Below are 19126 nucleotides of genomic sequence, written 5' to 3' on the forward strand. Positions count from 1 at the left end.
GATTTCCAGAAAATTGTTAAAATTGAAAATAGTTCGTTTGACTAAACGTAAAAATTCTCTAATTAGTCTGGAAACGGGGGACCTAATTCTTGCATTTTGTGAAAACGGGTAAGATTAGCTATAATGTAATTATCTTAATCTTCACTATCGTTGCTTTTTGCCCAGCGAAGCGGGTCCTTGCAGCTAGATTCTAGATTACTTAGAAAAACAGTCTTTTATATATATAAAAAGAACTATACTATTACATACAAATAAAAACCCAGCGAAGCGGGATCTTGCAGATAGTATATTAATAAAATTGCCAAATAAATGTTTGGGTGGAAATAACTGAATGACACTGCTACGTAATAAACAACTAATTGTTAGAAGTGTTAAATTTTTTATCATTCTGTAATGGCGAGAAAATCACGCGACAACACCGAAGCGCGAAAATAGCGTTGTCAAAAATTAAAATAAATATTGAAAATTCGCACCAAAAATTTGGCATATGGACTTTCTTCCGATTTTAAAATTATAAAAACAAAAGCCCAATTACATTTAAAGCGTTTTAAAATATAAAATAGCCATTAAAGTATTTAGTTTCATTTATAAAATTTCGGGATTTTGATTTGTTTCTAGACGCGCGGCATTCGCACACTAAGGGTTGAATTGGGGTCTCAATTTTGCTCATTAAAACCTGTCTGAGCTATAACGGATAAGCCAAGTACTGTGAAAAGACTTGTTTCTTCATAAAGAATTCCTATTCTGTTTTAAATCTAGAATTCATCAAAATCTAGAATTCAGTAGCGCGTTATACCTTTGTGAAAAATTTGAATTAGGAGGCCTCGTGTACAGTGTTGACTTTAGATAATTTTTTTGAGAAAATTTTTGAGAAAAATAATTTCTTATAAAAGATCGGTTTGGGGCTCGTTGTTGATGGGGCGCAAGAGAGTCGCTTTTTTCCCCCCATAAGATAATGCGCCACTGACAGACTTTTATCATTTTGTTTGTCTCTGTAATTTTTTGCCTGATTTTAATTGTTTATATAAATAAATATTCAAAGTTTTAATTTAATATTTTATTAATTATTATTTTTTTCAAAAAACAAAAAATAATAATAATAATAATAATAATTTGAACATCGTAGTAGGTTGGCAACTCTGTAACGAGTTTGTTGTGTTTGTGGGTAATGTTCGTCTGATTTGATTCATTACAAAGTGTATGTGTTTGACGCAAAGATAAACTACACCATGTAAATTCCTTCAATTTTAACGAAAAATCGCAAGACCTAGGTAAAATTATACGTTATTTGTTTAAAATTATCAATTATTATGCTTCTACTATTATAAACTACTAATATAAACAATATATAAAAACAATATTTGTTAATTTTCACAATAACATCTTATATGACTGAGAATTATTTATTAACTTTAAGAAATGTTTTTAACCTGTTCTACATGCCATCTCCAAGTTTTTAAAAAGCTATGGATCATTGATAACTGGTCTTTTTTTGTATTTAACAGTTAAAAACACATTTAATTAAAATACAAAATTCTTTGGAATATTGAGCTAAATTACAGTAATATATATACAATTTAAAATAAGAAAATAATAAATATAATAAGATAAAAAGGGAACAATAAAAAAAATTACATTCATAACATAAGTTGCATCGGTTGCATCGTGCGTAACATAACATCAATTGTTGATTATATGGACATTATGCACTATTCTTCAATAAGTTATTTCCAACTATATATTTTGGTACTTTTCGGTTAACGGGATGCCAGAATACTGTTGCATTTAACTATTTAGCCCATGTGACTGTGCTGGCTTCGAGTAGTCCACTTGACTGTTTGTGAAGTACTTGATGTTATATAATTTTAGAGTGCACTGAGGTGGAAGCGATAGCGAGCACTGATGCACACATCTACATGCGAAGCATGTAGGATAGGTGGTATACTGATATGTATTAAAAACTGACCTTTGAAGGCAGTACAGTGGTACCTCAGGATACGAAATGAATCCGTTTTGACACTGAGATCGTATCATGAAAATGTCGTAAGGTGAATCATTTTTCCCTATACGATTACATGGAAAACCAAATAATTTGTTCCAACACAAAAAACACACTCAAATTAAAGCTAAGTAATACATTAAAAAAAAATAACTATAGTAAGGAAAACACTGAAAAATGCATTTTGTAGTTGTAAATGTATAAATAATCATAATAGAATAAGAATTAATAAAAAAAAAAAAATGTAGTTTTATTTGCACTTTACCTTTGAGGATATTAGACGGTGGAGGTGTAAATTGGTGGCGGAAGAGAGGGAGAAGGGAAATGATACTAAAACTTAACTTACATAACATAATGTAACAATAACTTAAAAATAACTTAGAAAAGATTTAAAAATTAGTGTTGTTTTATATATTTTTAAAAATTTTTTATTCACTGCTTTTTGCTTTTTTTCCTTCACTTCCACCAGCACTTTCACTGGATAGAGATCGCTTGGTAAAATATCTATCCAAAGAGGTTTGGCTTTGCCTACTTTTTAAAATGTTTCCAAAATGACTTATGCAAATGTCATTACTCCAAGCAACAATATGGCCAGTGTGAAACTTTTTGGAATGTTTCTTTTCAATAAAATCAGTCACGTTCTGATAATACCTCAAGATTTCCTTTATCGAGTAAGATCCTTCCATGATGAAGCAAACATGCGGACTGAGACCAATGAACAGAAGTGAATAAAAAATGGCGCTGCGAACTAATGTAACGTCATATGGTGAGTTTATGTTCGTATCGTGGAGCAAAAATATATTTGAATTTCATGTCGTATCCTGAAAATTTCGTATGCTGGGGCGTTCGTATCCTGAGGTACCACTGTATACTGATATGTATTAAAAACTGACCTTTGAAGGCAAATATCCCATGAACAATTGGCATTTCTGGGGGTGATATGAAACCCCTCATTTGGAGCTTGAATCTTGCCTGTTGCTGTATATATTGGTTGGTATCCCATTAACCAAAAAGTACCTATATTTCCACACTGGATAATACTGCAGCATCCTCGTAGTTCATACATCTGCCCAAAAGGTTACTTCTATAAATTTTAACTTTTTCCAAATTTGTTGCTAACGTTGGTGAGTGTACCAGTTTTATAATACTAGCTTCATCTCATTCTACCACTGATTCTTTGCCATTCTATACAAAGTCGTACAATACTGCCCATTCTCAATGTTATACATGTGTTCGTTCTTTAAGATGCTTAGTAACGTTTTTTTGTTTGTGACTTCTATGTATTCTTTCTCCAAACCCAATTTTTCATTTTTATATGGGATCTTGTATACTTCAACCTGATCTGCTTTTTGGGCTGCAATTTGAAAAAATTGTAGACTTATAAATTCCCACTGTCTTTTCTGAATCTTGAGATAGATGAAAGACAAAATCGGATATGGAAACTTTAGGGGCAGGAGTCCCCAATTAACTATATAAGAACTTCCAATGCAAACCAGAAGTCGTTATTTCAATTAAAAAATTTTACCCTGTAAGGTGCTAGATAGATGACCAGCATGACTTTATTGTTAAAGGAAAAGTATGATGTACAGGGGAAAGCCACTAATTTGAGGTTGAGAGCACATATTTTGAATTAAATACATTAAAAATTGCAACCCAGTATTGTGACAATGTCACAATAAGTAATTGCTCATTTAACTTCATCTTCATCATTCTTAAAAGGCTATAAATGGTGGGTGCCATCTTGAAAACCGACTGGGAGTCTTTGTAGTTTGCTATTTCATTCATAACACCACTCATGCTCTTGTTATATGTAAATTTAGTTATCTTTCTCTTTCTTGTTATTATTGTCTTTCTATTCCACATATAGCAAACTACTGTAATTGAAAAATTGATAAAAAGTTATATCTTAAGGATACAGCAACATTTTTAATTTTATTCTGTCATATATGTTAGAGCAATACCTGAAGGCTCTTCTGATTAATGCATTAAAGCCCAGAGTTTATAAATGTAGAGGTCATTTCACCAAGAGGGTTTAATATATTCCTAGGTGTTTAATGATCCATCATTAAATATGACGTCAATGTCCAAGAAATGTATTTGTGTTGGACTAATTTGCTCCATTTTAAGATTCAATCCTTCATTATTTGAGTTGACATCAATCAAAAACTGTTGAATCCTATTTTTGTTTCTCCATAATATGAAGACATCATCTGCATACATATTGTATAGTAGTGTGTCAGTCATAAAATGTATAATAGTATTCTTCTCCAACTTACACAGAACTAATTGCATAATGTAGATGATCCCTCTAGCAGATATCAGATATTATTTAAATGCCCAAAAGAGAGTTGGTATGGATTGCTCTGATCAATGCCAAGGCGATGCCTTCCCCCACATATATATGACTGACTTGCTGATTGTACACTACCCTATACAAGCAGTCATTCATAATTTCATATTGTGGAGCCCTGTAAATCACGGCTTTATTACTTTCATTTCTAATTAAGTCTCTCTTTAGAGGCCCAAAAAACTCATCTTTGCCCTGTGATGATGTTAAGTCATACCTGTCAGGAATCATGCATCTTCAGAGCTAGTATCCATTCTACAAATCTCATTTACATTTCTCAATAAGAAGTCTGCAACCCTATAGTCAACGCCCCTTACATGTTGCACTTTAATGTAGTAGTCCATTAACTCCATTACTCACCAGGCATTTACTCCTGTCTTGTATGTTGAGAAAGAAAAGGGGCTTATGATCCAATATGATTATGGACTTTTGGCAGAGGATTAGAAATTTGAAATGTTTCAGGGCAAGAATTATTGCAAGGCACTCCTTTTCTATGGTGGAGTAATTAATTTCAGCCCCCTGGAACTTTTCACTAAAGTAGCTGACAGGTAGCAAATTGCCTTCTATATGCTGCTTCAGGATGGTAGCTACAGCACACTCTGAAGCATCAGTATGCAGAAAAAACAGTTCAGTAAAATTAGAATGTGATAAGATCAATGGCTCAGATATTGCATCTTTTAATCTATCAAAACTTTCCTGACATTCCAAACACCAAGAAAACTTCTTTTCCTTTTTTGTAGGCTCAATAAGAAGTGCTGTGATCTTGGAGAAAGAAGGCATTAATTTCCAAAAAAATTCCACCAAACCAAGAAAACTCCACACTCCCTTCATGTTTATTAGGGGTTTGACAAGACCAATTGACTCAATATTTTTGGGGTTAGGACACACCCCTTGCATATTGATTATGTGACCCAGATAACATACTTCCTTAGCTAAAATCTGACATTTCTTAGAGTTTAATTTGAGCCCTTCATCGTGCAAAGTACCAATTATATGATCCAGCAATTTCAGGTGATCTTCAAAAGTGGGCAAGAAAAGGTTGATATAATTCTGAAATACAAAACAATTAATACCTATGTATCTTGCTGAAATTTTTGTAATCGCATATTGGAAATATCTCCTGCCATTTTTTCCCCCTTGAAGCATCTGGCAAAGTTGGTACTTCCCCAAGGAGTTGAGAAAGCAAAAATGTGTCTAACATTGAGGTCTAAAGAAATCTGGAAATACCCAACCTTTAAATCTAGAACTGAAAAGTACTCATTGCCATTGAAATGAGATAGTATATCATCAATAGGAAAGACTTATGTTTGTTATCTTGTTCACCTTCCTCAGGTTAAGAGTTATCCAAGATCTTGCCAGAACTCTGGAACCACATGAATTGGGGAGTTCCATTCTGATGAGATAAAGTGTGCAATGAAACAGTTCTCAGAAGAATTGATGAAGAAGGAAGCTTGCTAAAAATAATAAAGAAAAGAAAGGCCAATTGGATAGGATGTGTACTGAGAGGTCAATGAAAGCAATTATAAAAAGATCAGTATAAGGGGAAAGAGAAAAGGAAGAAGAAGGAGGAAGATGTTGGATGATGTAAAGGATGGCATTGGATAAGAGAGAATGAGGACCTTGTTGTGGTACAGAGAAAAATGGAGGCAGGAGTGGATATAGCTCAAGAACCTGCTATTTTTCAAGCAGAGAAGCAATGATGATGATGTAAATTAGTTGTATGTAAAATGTCAATATACACTGAATATATTCTTCAAAATGTATTTAAAATTATTGTAAAATTTGTTTTCATAGTCATTATCCTAAACTGGGTACAATTACACTTCTGAATGAAACAGTTGGGACCTTACCAGAACCATGCCCATATGAATAAAAAAGTCAAAGGAACTGTACCTCTACATGTCACCCTTGGCAACATACAACACCTGAAATTGGCCTACTTCTGGGTTGCATGCTGTTGGGAGTCAATTACTCTGCTAAGACTATTGCACTTAACTATTTAGCCCAACTACACGCAGAGCATCAGTCAAGTATTGGCATTAGTACTGGTACACAGTAAAAAAATGATTTTTGGAGGCAAATATTTTGCCAAGGATTGCATGTATGAGTATGGTTCCTTTGACTTTTTTGCTCATACAGGTCTGCAATTCTGGGGGGGGTAACCCTTCATTCAGTTTTTACATCTTACCCTAAACTGCTCTAAATTAATAACAAAAAGCTATTTTATTGGAGCACTTGTATTAAGTAACAGTTTATTGAATACTTTTCATCAATCAAATCCAGATGTATGTGGATGGATAATGGTGACTTGGCTGGTCCACTTTTGTGTGGGCTTGGTTTCACAAAAGTACTCAAGAAGTTGTTACTTAAATTAATATAATAAACTCCAATAAAACAGAGTTTTTAGCTGCAAATAACACACCTTAGAAATTCCAGCAACTGTGATTTATTTGTAACAAATTTTTTCAGTCATGTTTAAAAGCATTCTTAATTTAATCATATGTCAACTACTGTGTTTCCCCAAAAATAATTAATAAAAAATTAAAAAAAAAATTAATATAAGACAGTGGCTTATATTAATTTTTGCTCTGAAAGATGTGCTAGGTCTTATTTTCAGGGGATGTCTTATTTTTCCATGAAGAATTCACATTTATTTTTGAATAAAAAAATTCCCAAGTCGAACTTAGATGAGAGTGACATATAACTGATTGTGTCAAACTGAACTTAAATAAAACCGAAATCACGAACCGAAGTGAACTTACGAAGTTCCCTGCTGGAGTGGACTTCCCACTTGCGCTTCAACTTAACCTTTTTATAGCATCGACATCGGGCTCGATGACCAATTAGTGCTTACTGAACCATAGTGCTAATCAAATGTGGCGTGATTCCCAATTAGTGATCACCAGCTGTAACGTTATACAAATCTGTGATTCCCAAGCCATAGTCTTATGCAAATCATGCCATGTGGCATAATTGTCTGCTGACCAATCAGTGGCTGTACTTTCAAAAAGCCAATGGACACTTTCAACCATCTGTCGATGACTGTTACGAGTAAAATAAACTTTGCTAGGTCTTACTTTCGGGGGGAGGCCTTATATTTAGCAATTCAGCAAAACCTCTGCTAGGTCTTATTTTCGGGGAAACACGGTATGTAAAAGAATATAAATGTAAAAAGGAATAATGTTTTCAAATTGTAGAATTCAAAATCATTAGAATATACAAATACTCTTAAACTTTAAGTATATTATAAACATAAATTAAAGATAAAACAAGGAAAGATATTTGGAGAAAAACACATTACTAAGGGATTTCATATAGAGGTCTCAAAGAACAGGAATTGTTTTAACATCATTTGAATTTATCCCTAATACTTCCAGCTGTTTTAAGTCAAAATTACTATGTTAGACATTACAATCCTTGATCCTTGAAAGTTATCTGTTTGCCCTTTGCCATAACATAGGCATCTAAGATAGTGACAGGTTACCTTTTCCAGATTATCATCTCTTCTTCCCTGACTCTCGCTTGAAATATGCTCCAACTCAGCATTAAATCTGTGATTATTAAGAACAATGCTGTAAACACTCAGTCTGTGATGTCAGTTGGATGGTCCTTTGTCATTTACAGCAGTAAATGATAAAGGAATTGACTTTGTACTTGTCAGTACTCTTCCTTTGTTTTCGGTCTGTTTTTTTTTTCAGCATATTTGATGATCAGTTAAGAACAACATGAGGAAGCTTTTAACCATGGCCAAAAATATTTGTTCCAAATAAATCTGATGAATGAGTTACTGAAGTTTCAAAGGTGTGTTCTTTGTTGCTATTGCTTTTCTTGCACAAAACAGATTTTTGTTATTAATTTAAGAAATTGATGTTAAATTCATTGCATATTTAAACTGTTGTATGCATTAGTATATGAATATATTGGTATACCTAAATGGGAAAATCTAAATATTTAGAAATCTGAGAGTTTAATAGAAAATGTTTAAATACCTTTAATTTAACTAAGAAGATTTAAATTAACATTTTCATAAATTTATGGATTTTTAAATGTTCCAATTATTTATTTCAAAAATAATATTGCTATTGTTATTTTCAAACATAGTTATTCTTACACTCTGATAAAATTTTAGTTTACAAATTTAAATACAGTAAGATCCCACTTAATGCGGGGATGCATTCCTAGAGAACAAAGCACTAAGCAAAACAGTGTTAAACAAGGTCATTTTAACAGAGTAAATAGGATAATTCAAAGTCAAGTCTAGTNCAAATCGCTAAGTGAAATAGCATTAAACGAGGTCATTTTAACATAGAGTAAATAGGGATAGGGGAACACGCAACCAAAAATGAACAAATTTTACTTTAATTTTAAATTATTTTTATATTAATATGTATAATAATATATGTTAAATAACACATAAACATATGCACATAGAAATGTAAAGTTCATTTTTTGTCATGAAGGTTCTGACTTTTCTGAAATTGTTGTTCTTTTGCAATAAAGTTGTGAAGTTTCATTTGCCACATTTTTTCTTTCCTTAAGCAAATGTCGGTAGCAAAATATCACATCCAAAATGCTTCATTTTGCTTTTGCACTCCTTTCAAAATCTGGATCATTGGCTACAATTTGATCAATGATTTCGATTATCATTACCAAACTTTTACTAAGGAAATCTGTAGAGAAATTTTTTAGGTTCTTCGTTTTCAGAATCTCTATTTTCCAGTTCCACAGGAATTCCATGTTCTGCCAGTTCTTGAAGGTTGTCGTTGGTAAGGCTCTCACCAGAAAACTGCAGTAACTCCTCAATATCCTGCTTGTCTATATCTCCTCTTCTTCAACCATTGAGTCGTGTACGACTATTGGTGACTTCATAGACAAGTTTCCTCCAGCGAGTTCTGTTCGGTGCCCAGTCTTTCAGGGATTTGAGGTCCAGGCAGGTATCTGCTTTGATGTTATCCATCCACCTGGTGCATTGCCTTCCCCTTTTTCTATGTCCCTCAACCATTTCCAGCATGATCTATTTTTCTAGGGAGTTGGCACAAATGGTGTGACCAAAGAACTTTAGCCTCAAGCAAACAGTCTTTGCTTTCAGGGAGATTTGTAGCCAAATTTTATCCAGGACTGCTTTATTAGTTGTTCTAGCTGTCCACAGAATTCTGAGAATCCTCCGTCAACACCAAAGTTCAAAAGCATCTATCCTTCTTTTATCGCTTTTTCTTACTGTCCAGCTTTCACAGCCATAGATTGTGATTGGGAACACAATTGCCTGGACCAGTCTGGCCTTAGTGTATATTGGGATATCTCGATTTTTCCAAGTGTTGTCCATCTTGGTTAAAACTGTGCGGCCTAGGGTTAACCTTTGTTTGATCTCCTCTATGCATTCTCCTGTTCTGCTTAACTTTGAACCATTGAAGATGATGGCATCCACAATCTCTAGTTCAAAGTCATCTATTGTCACTTTTCCATGCAGTTCAGCTGTCATCATGACCTTAGTCTTTTGGATGTTTAGCTTTAGGCCCATCCTCTCACTCTCATCTTTTATGTTCCTAATTAATGTGACCAGATCTTCTTCAGACTCTGCCAGTAAAGTTGTATCATCAGCAGACCTTAAGTTATTGATGACCTTGCCTCCTACATGGAACCCAAGGTCAGTGGCCTGAGAGGCTGACAGTCTGAAAATCATCTCTGCATATATTGTAAACAGTGAAGGTGAAAGGATGCATCCCTGCCTAACTCCTCTGGCCACTGTTAGCCATCTTGTGTCACCATAGACTGTTCTCACTGTCACTTTTTGGTTGTGATAGAGTGCCTGAAGTACATTAATGATATGATCAGGGAGGCCCATATTTTTCAGTGTTATACAGATCGTTAATTAATCTGTCTGCTATTACAGCATTCACAGTAATGAATGGATAGTTTCTATAAACTAAATTTACTTTTTCATGGAAGCCGCCATGTTAGTTTGTTGAATACTCAACAGTCTTTCAAGTCGTTTAGATCAGGGATGAGCAACACGCGGCCTGTTAAACATGTTTATGCGGCCCGCCAAGCATTTTTAAAATTGAATTTATTTTATCAACTTTCTCCCATCAATATATTGTTATAAAATTAATTATAATAAAATGGTAGTACATACTAAACCGAAACAATTTTTTGTGACGAGTTACTCACTTGTCGGCGACTTGTTCAAACATGCAATACAAATGCGCCGCGTCTGTGCTTGTTTGTGTTTGCTTCTTAACACATCTGTGCTTGTTTGTGTTTGTGCACACAATCAGTCAGACTGGTAAGCTGTTAACTAGCAATTTTAGCAATTCTTGTGTTTTTTGAAAGGCGTGAGTGCAATATTATTGACAAAAAGGTAATATTAGAGTTTTTTTTTATTCAAAATTAAGTTTTCCTACAAATTTTTTTAACTTTCAAATTTTTAATCCATAATAGCATGTCGGAAAAGCAAACAAAAAAACCGAAGGTTGCGGATGAGCACAGGCATTTCCAAGAAAAGTGGAAATTTGATTATTTTTTCACTTTCGTCGAAGATAAAGCTGTATGCTTAATATGCTCAGAGACTGTGTCGACATTAAAAGAATATAACATAAAAAGGCATTACGATACAAAACATGAACAACAATATAAAAACTTAACAGGACAACTCCGGATAGATAAGTTTAATCAAATGGAGAAAAACTTGGGAAAACAACAGGCTATTTTTAAAAATCAAGCTATTTTATCAAATACGGCAGTAAAGGCTAGTTTTGTTGTCAGTCAAATACTGGCAAAAAAAATGAAACCCTTTGCGGATGGAGAGATGATAAAAGAATGTCTGACTGCTGTTGCAGAAATAGCATTTCCTGATAAAATAAATATTATTTCAAACATTAGTTTATCAAGATTCACCATTGCAAGGAGAATTGAAGACTTGTCCGAGAACATAGCAACAACGCTTCGTGAACGCATTGCAAAATTCGAATACTGTTCTTTGGCACTTGATGAGAGTTGCGATATTAGCGATACAGCACAACTGGCTATATTTTTACGTGGTATTGACACCAAATTTAATATTACCGAAGAATTGTGTTCACTGATTCCAATGCAAGGGACTACAACCGGCAAAGACCTGTACGATGAACTAAAGTCTGTGTTGGAAAATTTTTCAATTTCATTAGAAAAGATTATTGGTATATCGACAGATGGAGCACGAGCAATGTCAAGCATGGAGGTAGGAGTATCGGGAAGGCTATTTCAAGACATTAAGAAGGTCACAGGAAGGGAAATATTCGTTAACCACTGCATAATTCACCAGGAAAATTTGTGTGCGAAAAGATTGAGTTTGCCAAATGTCACAGTACCAATAATTAAACTAATCAATTTTATAAAGTCGCGCGCGTTAAATCACCGTGAATTTAAAGAATTCCTGAAAGATTTAGAAACTGAATATGGCGACGTGGTTTTTAATACCGAAGTACGTTGGCTTAGTAGAGGTGCAATGCTAAAAAGAGTATACAACTTAAAAAGCGAAATACAATTGTTCTTGGATATGAAGGGATATGCCTTTCCTCATTTTGGTAATAAAGAATGGATGTGCGATTTTGGGTTTCTTATCGACATGACTCAGCATCTCAATGATCTTAATGTGGAACTTCAAGGCAAAGGACAGTTTATTCACAATTTGTATGATAAAATTCAGGGCTTTGAGCGCAAATTAAAATTGTGGAAACAGCATCTTTTGCAGAATAATGTGTCTCACTTTCCACATTTAGAAAAAGAAAACGTTACTACTTCTCAAAAATACGCACAATATATAGACATTTTAATCAACGAATTTCAATTACGATTCCAAATGTTCAAAGCTGAGAAGACAGCGGTTTCCATGAAAATGTTTTCCTCGCCATTTAATATCGATGTGGATACAGTTCCCGAAGACTTTCAAATGGAAGTGATTGACATGCAGAATAATACCGATTTAAAAAATGTATTTTTCTCAGTAAACATCGAAAATTTTTATAAATCTTATGTGAGCCCTGAGAAATTTCCGCTTTTGACGAAAAATGCAAAGCAAATGATGTCTCTGTTCGGAAGTACGTATGTTTGCGAACAATTATTTTCAACCATGAAATTAATCAAAAATGACCACCGATCAAGACTGAGTGATGCACGATTAGAAAGCTGCGTACGTGTAGCTACCTCATCAATTCCGGCTGATATTGATCAGCTTGTATCGAAAAAACAGTGCCAAATTTCTCATTAAAAATTTCAAGTAAATTCGTTTTTCTGTTCTTTTCTTGTTTGTTTTTATTTTGCATTAAAATTTGTATATGAAATCTTTACTTTTTTTAAATTTTATATTTTTTTATTCTAATGTTTATTATAAATAAAGTTTTGTAAATTATTAATAAGTGTTACTTTATGTGCGGCCCGCCAAAAAATTTTAAAATTTGAATTGGCCCGTTGATTAAAAAAGTTGCTCACCCCTGGTTTAGATCATTGAGCTCAATGGTGAAACAACTCTGACGTCACTAGTCTCAACGGAGAACTCAATGGTCCATTTAGAAACGTTGTTCTTTCACTGTTGAGTCAATCGTTGATTATAGAAACATAGGGAAAGACAGACAAATACTGTACTTGATCCACACTTTCTGAAATATGTTTCAACTGCTTTGATTTAAACTCAAAATTAATTAATTAATTAAAATTTATTTTTAATTTTACAGTTTCAGTTTCATTGTAAAAACCAGAGATTTTAAAATCTTTATTATTTTATTATTTTTAGTTTTAATTAACTGACTACCTAGTATTTATAGATATTAATATTTTCACTAAAAAAATAGTAACAACTAAAATGTAACAGTTCAAAATTTGAAAAAGTAACAAAATGGGTAACAAAGTAAACTTAACAAATATGCTTTGTGATCCTAACTATAAATGCACTATCATCATGAGGAATAAGAAACTGACTACATTTAGCTCAAAATAGTAAATTCAGTTGTACTTACAGTTTAACGTCTTCTCATTTAGCTCTATTATTTAACACTATCAAGGGACAAATGGATAAATGCTTGTAAATTAGAATGTGCATAAGCATACCTAATATTAACTAATCTTTCTCTTTTTCAATACTCTACACTAATACAAACAATCAAGTTATTTCTAAAATATGTTTTCAAAAATAAAATACAATAGCCATTATACTTCTATTCATTTAAAATAAAGAATTAGTTAATTGATTTACTAAAGTGATGAGGTTCAAGTTAAAGAATTGTGTGACATTCACCCTTGAGTTGCATGGAGATCACTTAAATCTCACAGCGCTAATGGGTAACAAAGTAAATGAGCACCAAAAAACTTTTATTTTATATATACTAACATTTTTTTATTTTGTCGCTTATGATAAATGCCTTATATTAATATTTCACATTCATGTTATTAAATTTAATAAAACATAATTTAAAATTACNGGAACACGTCAGAGATGAGTAGTCACGTGACCGAATATCACCGACGAGTGTCGCTTGACACGCTTCGTACGCGTCCGTCGTCCGATGTGACGCTCCGCGTCGAAAACAAGCTTAACCAACGCCGTCTTCGAACGGTGTACACTCGATAAGTATTCCGATAATATTTTATTCATAGCATATTTCATATCGATCATTTCCAACAAATTATACGTGTTTTTGAAACATTCGAGTGAAATTAGTCTAGGTTTGATTTAATTTTATGGAAGAAAACCTCTCAAATAGCCGTACCCACTAAACAGCACAAGTGCCACCGAAACGCCGCCATTTTTAGTCACCATTTATTATTGATAACAATAATTATTTTTCCTTGCTTTTCTCTATAAACTGTACAAGTTTCAGAATTTCAGTACAGGACTTCTTATATCCAAAAGTTTTCGATGATGATGACTTTATTCATTTAATTTATTGTTACAAATGCATTTCAGAACAAAGTATATTTTCATTCCATCTTCAGTGCTATTATAAATAAAAAACTCAGTATGTTACACATTATCACTCACTATTCCTATTTTAAACACAAACAAGTAAAACGGCAAGGCCATTTTTGAGATGAGACTGTGTCTCAGAGACTCAAGGCTTGACTGCACGCTGTTTTCTAAGGGAAAGAGAAAAATGGGCACTCCAATGAGGAAAAGCCATCACTGGTACTCGGGTCCTGGCATAGATTACGGTGGGCTTCGTTGCCACTGTTGTCATGGCAGGTTGCGTTGTCATGGGCCTGTTCTTGATTATGGTAAGCGGGATCACTTTGATGCTCACGGCGGGTCTCGTTCTCATTCTCCAATCTTCTTTCATATTGCTGGTTTTGAGTGTGATCATTCAAACTTTGCCGACCATGGCCATGACCACGAGGCATTTTTGGTGAAATTAATGGGTCAAAGGGATTTGAATGAGGTGTCAGCAGCACACAAGAAAATCGAAATGACGAGAACAAGAGAATACATGCATAACATGTGTCACGCATTTGTCAAAATTCGGTTTTGCAATGTTCGCATTTCGAACTTCCCAACGAGCAACGCATGCGCTAGCACCTGTTTGTAGAAACAGTGTCGCCATTTCGTATTTTATTTTGACTCGGTTCTCAGTCCCTGACTACCTACAAGTCTGGTTTTTTTAATGTGCACATGATTTGGACACCAAATATTTTGTGACAAATTGCAACTCCTGATATGCACTCCTTCATACCTCTAAGGTGTCCAGCCGTTGACAACAGTGCAATTTTATACACGAGACATAGTCTCGTCAATTATATCAGTACATACAAGTTAAAAAATAGTTTCAATAAATTTTGAATTCAAATTTATCAAGATTGCATACATTAAAAACTTACAAAAGTTGCTTCTAGCCCTTGATATAAATATATTAATTAAATTATCCACAACTGTGAGGCAGATAATAGTCAGGGCTTATCATACCAAATCATTGGTCTGATAAGCCCTCACTGTTATCTGCCTCACGGTTGTGGATAATTTAATTAATATATTAAAAACTTGTTAAAATACGACTTCTATATTTGTAATGTTAAACAAATATGTAAGACAATATTCATATTTAACTTATTGATAATACTTAATTTTTGTTCAATAGGATCATAATAAAACATAATTACTTACATTTTAAACATTTACTATTTCATACTATTAAAATGTTATACAGATCTTTTACACAATTAAAATAACATTTTACTATCTTATTACATAATGATGCTTCTTTACTTATTATTTTAACGTTATGCCCTCTATTGTGTCATATCATATATTATTGATTTGCATACCTACTGATATTTTAATAATTATTATCTTTTAGAATTATCTGTCATGACAACTAGAAGGGCAAGGCTACAGATTCGACCCAATACAGGACAAAGTATTCGTGACAGTACAGATGCTACAGCCAGAAAAACTAATTTGACAAAAAAGCCAGCCTTAAAGAAAAATGAAAATTCTCTTAATGTATTACAAAATGGCATTGATAAAACAACTGATTTGCAAACTGTAGAATGTGTTGAAAAAACTATAGATTCATTCCCAAAAGAACAAGAACAAATCTCATTACAAAAAGAATTAAATTCAATTCCTAAATCTCCATTAATAGAGAAAAAAGTTGATATAAATCAACAGAATCAGTCATTGTTGTCTCATAATGGAACTGTACATAAGCCAAAGGATGAGATTCTTCAGGATAAAATTATAGAAGATATAACTGAACAATGTGAAAAATCTTCTGTAAAGTCTGACTTTTGTGATAAAGAATTAAATAGTGATAAGGATATACCATCAAAAGAAACTTCAGAAGTTACACCTAGCAAAATAGCAACCGAAACTGTTGAAAATAATGAGGTAACAAATAATACGTCACCTGTGAAAACCAGTGAGAAGAGTGTGTCAAGGCGGAGGTTAGTTAGAGCTCAACCAAATATACGTGAAGCGGGTCAGAGAAATAGTAGACAGTGGAAGGCATCATTAAATGAAGTGATCAGTGAAAAGAAAAAATCCATTAAATCAAAAGAACAGTGAGTTTAATTTAACATAGACTTTCTTATTTGAAACATTAACTGTGACTTTACTTTGTTTTACAATATACAATTTAACTTTAATATATAATAATGTATAAAAATATACAATATTATATAATAGACTTTAATATAATTATTTATATAGGCTAACTATGGGTTTAGTTACTCATAGAGTTATTCTAAATATGTGTTTATCTTTATTTATTTGTATAAATTAAAAGTACATTTAATATTTATTTAAAATTAATTTAACTTTCTTTGAAGTGTTGTTTCAAATCTTGGAAGTCCTACATCAGAAAACAATAAAATCTCCTCACCAACTAAAGCAATAACTTTAGCAACTAACACAAAGCAATATATAAGTCCTCAAAGTACTTCACCAGTTGCCTCAGAAAAGAAAAATGTAAATAAATCAAATGATGATGTAAGTATTCTGTATTATTTCTTACACATGCAACATTGCATAATAATAATTGAATTCTAGACTAATTTGGCTTGTACATTTTCAAAACACACAGAAGTGTTTGGGGATTTCCATAAAAAATATGCTATAAACAAAAAATTTTAGGAATGCATACTGAGTGTGTGCCATTCAAAGATGCCATTGCTTAAACTTGTTTTTGTTGTAGAGCAGCACATTGGATGGCAGATGCGTATGAAGTGTCACATGGCACTTTCATGGTGTCATTTGGTCAAGTGACTATTCATTCATCTTGGCTATACCTCATATCTCTGACATGTTTCCTGATAATTTATTCTTCTTGTGGAAGAATTCATTCTTTTGCCCTGTACTTTGGGGACATCGTGTGATAGAGCAGTGACATTATATTTTCTATCATGTAATTTTACTCTTTGACTCCAAAGAATCCCTGGACTACAGGTTGATAAACACAGCATTTGATATCTGTCTACTCTCCTTTATTTAATAAACTTTGTCCTTTTCAACATTGTGCCATTGCCACCATTTGACAACAAAGGACTTATTACAAACTTTGTGTTATATTATTAACGATTTTGAAAATAAGCAGTCATGTTACATAGTATATTATTGATATAAGCAATACATTCAATTCTGTATTACCTAATATCCTTCTTAATATACTGTGTGAATACGATATTGATCCTGCAATTCATTCTCGTTTCAACAATCATTTCTTATTAAGAATTTAAATTAAAATAGCGATTATTTTTTTCTTGATTTTCTTCCTTTATGTGGTCCTATTATTCAAACAAGGATCTATTCTTACGCTGTTAGTGTCATTTTCTGTTTAATATATTGAGATCAACTTCTCTGCCATTGTAAGTCTCATATTATAGCTTATGCCAACAACATAAAATTAATTTGTTCTGATCCTTCTATTTACAGTCTGATAGCTATTTATTAATAAATATGTTTAAATCTGCAAACCTGAAAATTAATACAGAAAAAAACAGTGGTTACGTGTTACGCTTTGATCCTCCATTACTTGTTTATTACATAGATTCTAATCCAATTAATTATGTAACTTCTATTAGCAATTTAGCCATAGTTTTTGACACCAAACTTACTTTCAAAAATCGTATTGATAAACTAGTTAAATCTCTGGCTATCAGACATGGAGTTTTACGGTGATTTTATAAGCCCATCTTTAATAAAAGAGCATTGTGAACCATTTTTAATGCTAATTTTCAATCTTTCATCAATTACAGATTGCCCATCTGGTCAATGGCTGCACCTTCCCTTTTACACAGGATTACTTCTGCTACTAATTAGATATACTTCATGTTTAACAAAATGTGTAATCTGCCTTTTGCTATTGACTGTAATATTGTTAGAATTTGCCCAGGCTTCTTATCTTTCTTTGAGAGAATTAAGTATTTTGGTCGGTTAATATATTACAAATACTGTATTTTAATGGTGAAATTTTTTTTTGTTTTTTTAATTTGTTATAGAAGTGACACAATGGGCTATCATTTTTAAAGTTTAAATTTAATGAAGTAAGTTTAAAACAAGCCATTTACCAAAATATTTAAAAATGCAACTTAAGGGAAATTCCCTCATCGAGCGTGAATGTCATGAGGTCATGATGTCACTGCAACATAGTGAGATAACTGATCCAAAATTCTGTGACTTGTTCTGAGGTCATGTGACACACTTTTTATGTGTCCGCCGTCTAATGTGTTGCTCCACGATGACACTAAGCTTAAGTAATGGTATCTCGAACGGTACAGTCAGTAAGTAGTCCTATGATTTTTTGTTTATAGCACTTTATATACGGGTCGCCCTGAAAAATGTTATGCATTTTCTGAATGTCTATTAAATATACCTTCTTTTTAAAATAAAATAAGAAAAAAACTTCATACTCCCTTAAACTGTATAATTACCGTGGGGTATCATAATTTAAGGAAGAAAAATTATGAAAAAACATGTGACGAGGGAATCCCATACAATTACTAAAATAAATTTAATAAAGACTGATAGGAATTATGTATTGATAATTTAAACATGAATAATTTTTTAGCCTTAAGATTTGTATTTATAAAAATTTTTAATATAGCCTATAATTTTATTGATCTAGGAAGTATCAAAAAAGCGCAATAGACACAACAAAAAACCACCGGAACGTAGTAAAATGACAATGATGGATTTAATTTATTGGAATCCACCAAATAATCCGATGAGGTTGGTCAAAATTTAGCCTTTGTATTTTTAATTACTAATTATTTAAATTTTCATTTAAAAAGTTAACTTTCAAATGTCTACAAATTATATC

The 19126-nt window shown here is 32.7% G+C and overlaps 2 protein-coding genes across 4 annotated transcripts in view; both read left to right on the top strand.

Annotated features, from left to right (window-relative positions):
- Positions 1-47: 47 nt before the first annotated feature.
- Positions 48-19126, top strand: part of LOC111624602 (transcription factor TFIIIB component B'' homolog) — a 90603-nt gene continuing 71524 nt past the window's right edge. The window contains exons 1-4 of one of the 3 annotated variants that reach the window (XM_023367521.1): positions 48-108; positions 15665-16370; positions 16638-16797; positions 18932-19035. In XM_023367521.1, coding sequence (XP_023223289.1) covers positions 15676-16370; positions 16638-16797; positions 18932-19035 — 959 coding nt within the window. In that variant the 5' untranslated portion in view covers positions 48-108; positions 15665-15675. Of the gene's footprint in view, positions 109-1115; positions 1272-15664; positions 16371-16637; positions 16798-18931; positions 19036-19126 lie in introns of those variants that run through there. The other 2 variants (XM_023367512.1, XM_023367506.1) reach the window with 2 other exon arrangements.
- LOC111624593 (general transcription factor II-I repeat domain-containing protein 2B-like) lies at positions 10691-12694 on the top strand. The gene has a single exon (XM_023367488.1). It carries the CDS (start codon positions 10786-10788, stop codon positions 12589-12591), a length of 1806 nt encoding a protein of 601 aa, XP_023223256.1. The 5' UTR covers positions 10691-10785; the 3' UTR covers positions 12592-12694.

Source organism: Centruroides sculpturatus, unplaced genomic scaffold (genome assembly GCF_000671375.1).
Source record: "Centruroides sculpturatus isolate CEXI.00-Female unplaced genomic scaffold, Cexi_2.0 scaffold27, whole genome shotgun sequence".
Classification (NCBI taxonomy): domain Eukaryota; kingdom Metazoa; phylum Arthropoda; class Arachnida; order Scorpiones; family Buthidae; genus Centruroides; species Centruroides sculpturatus.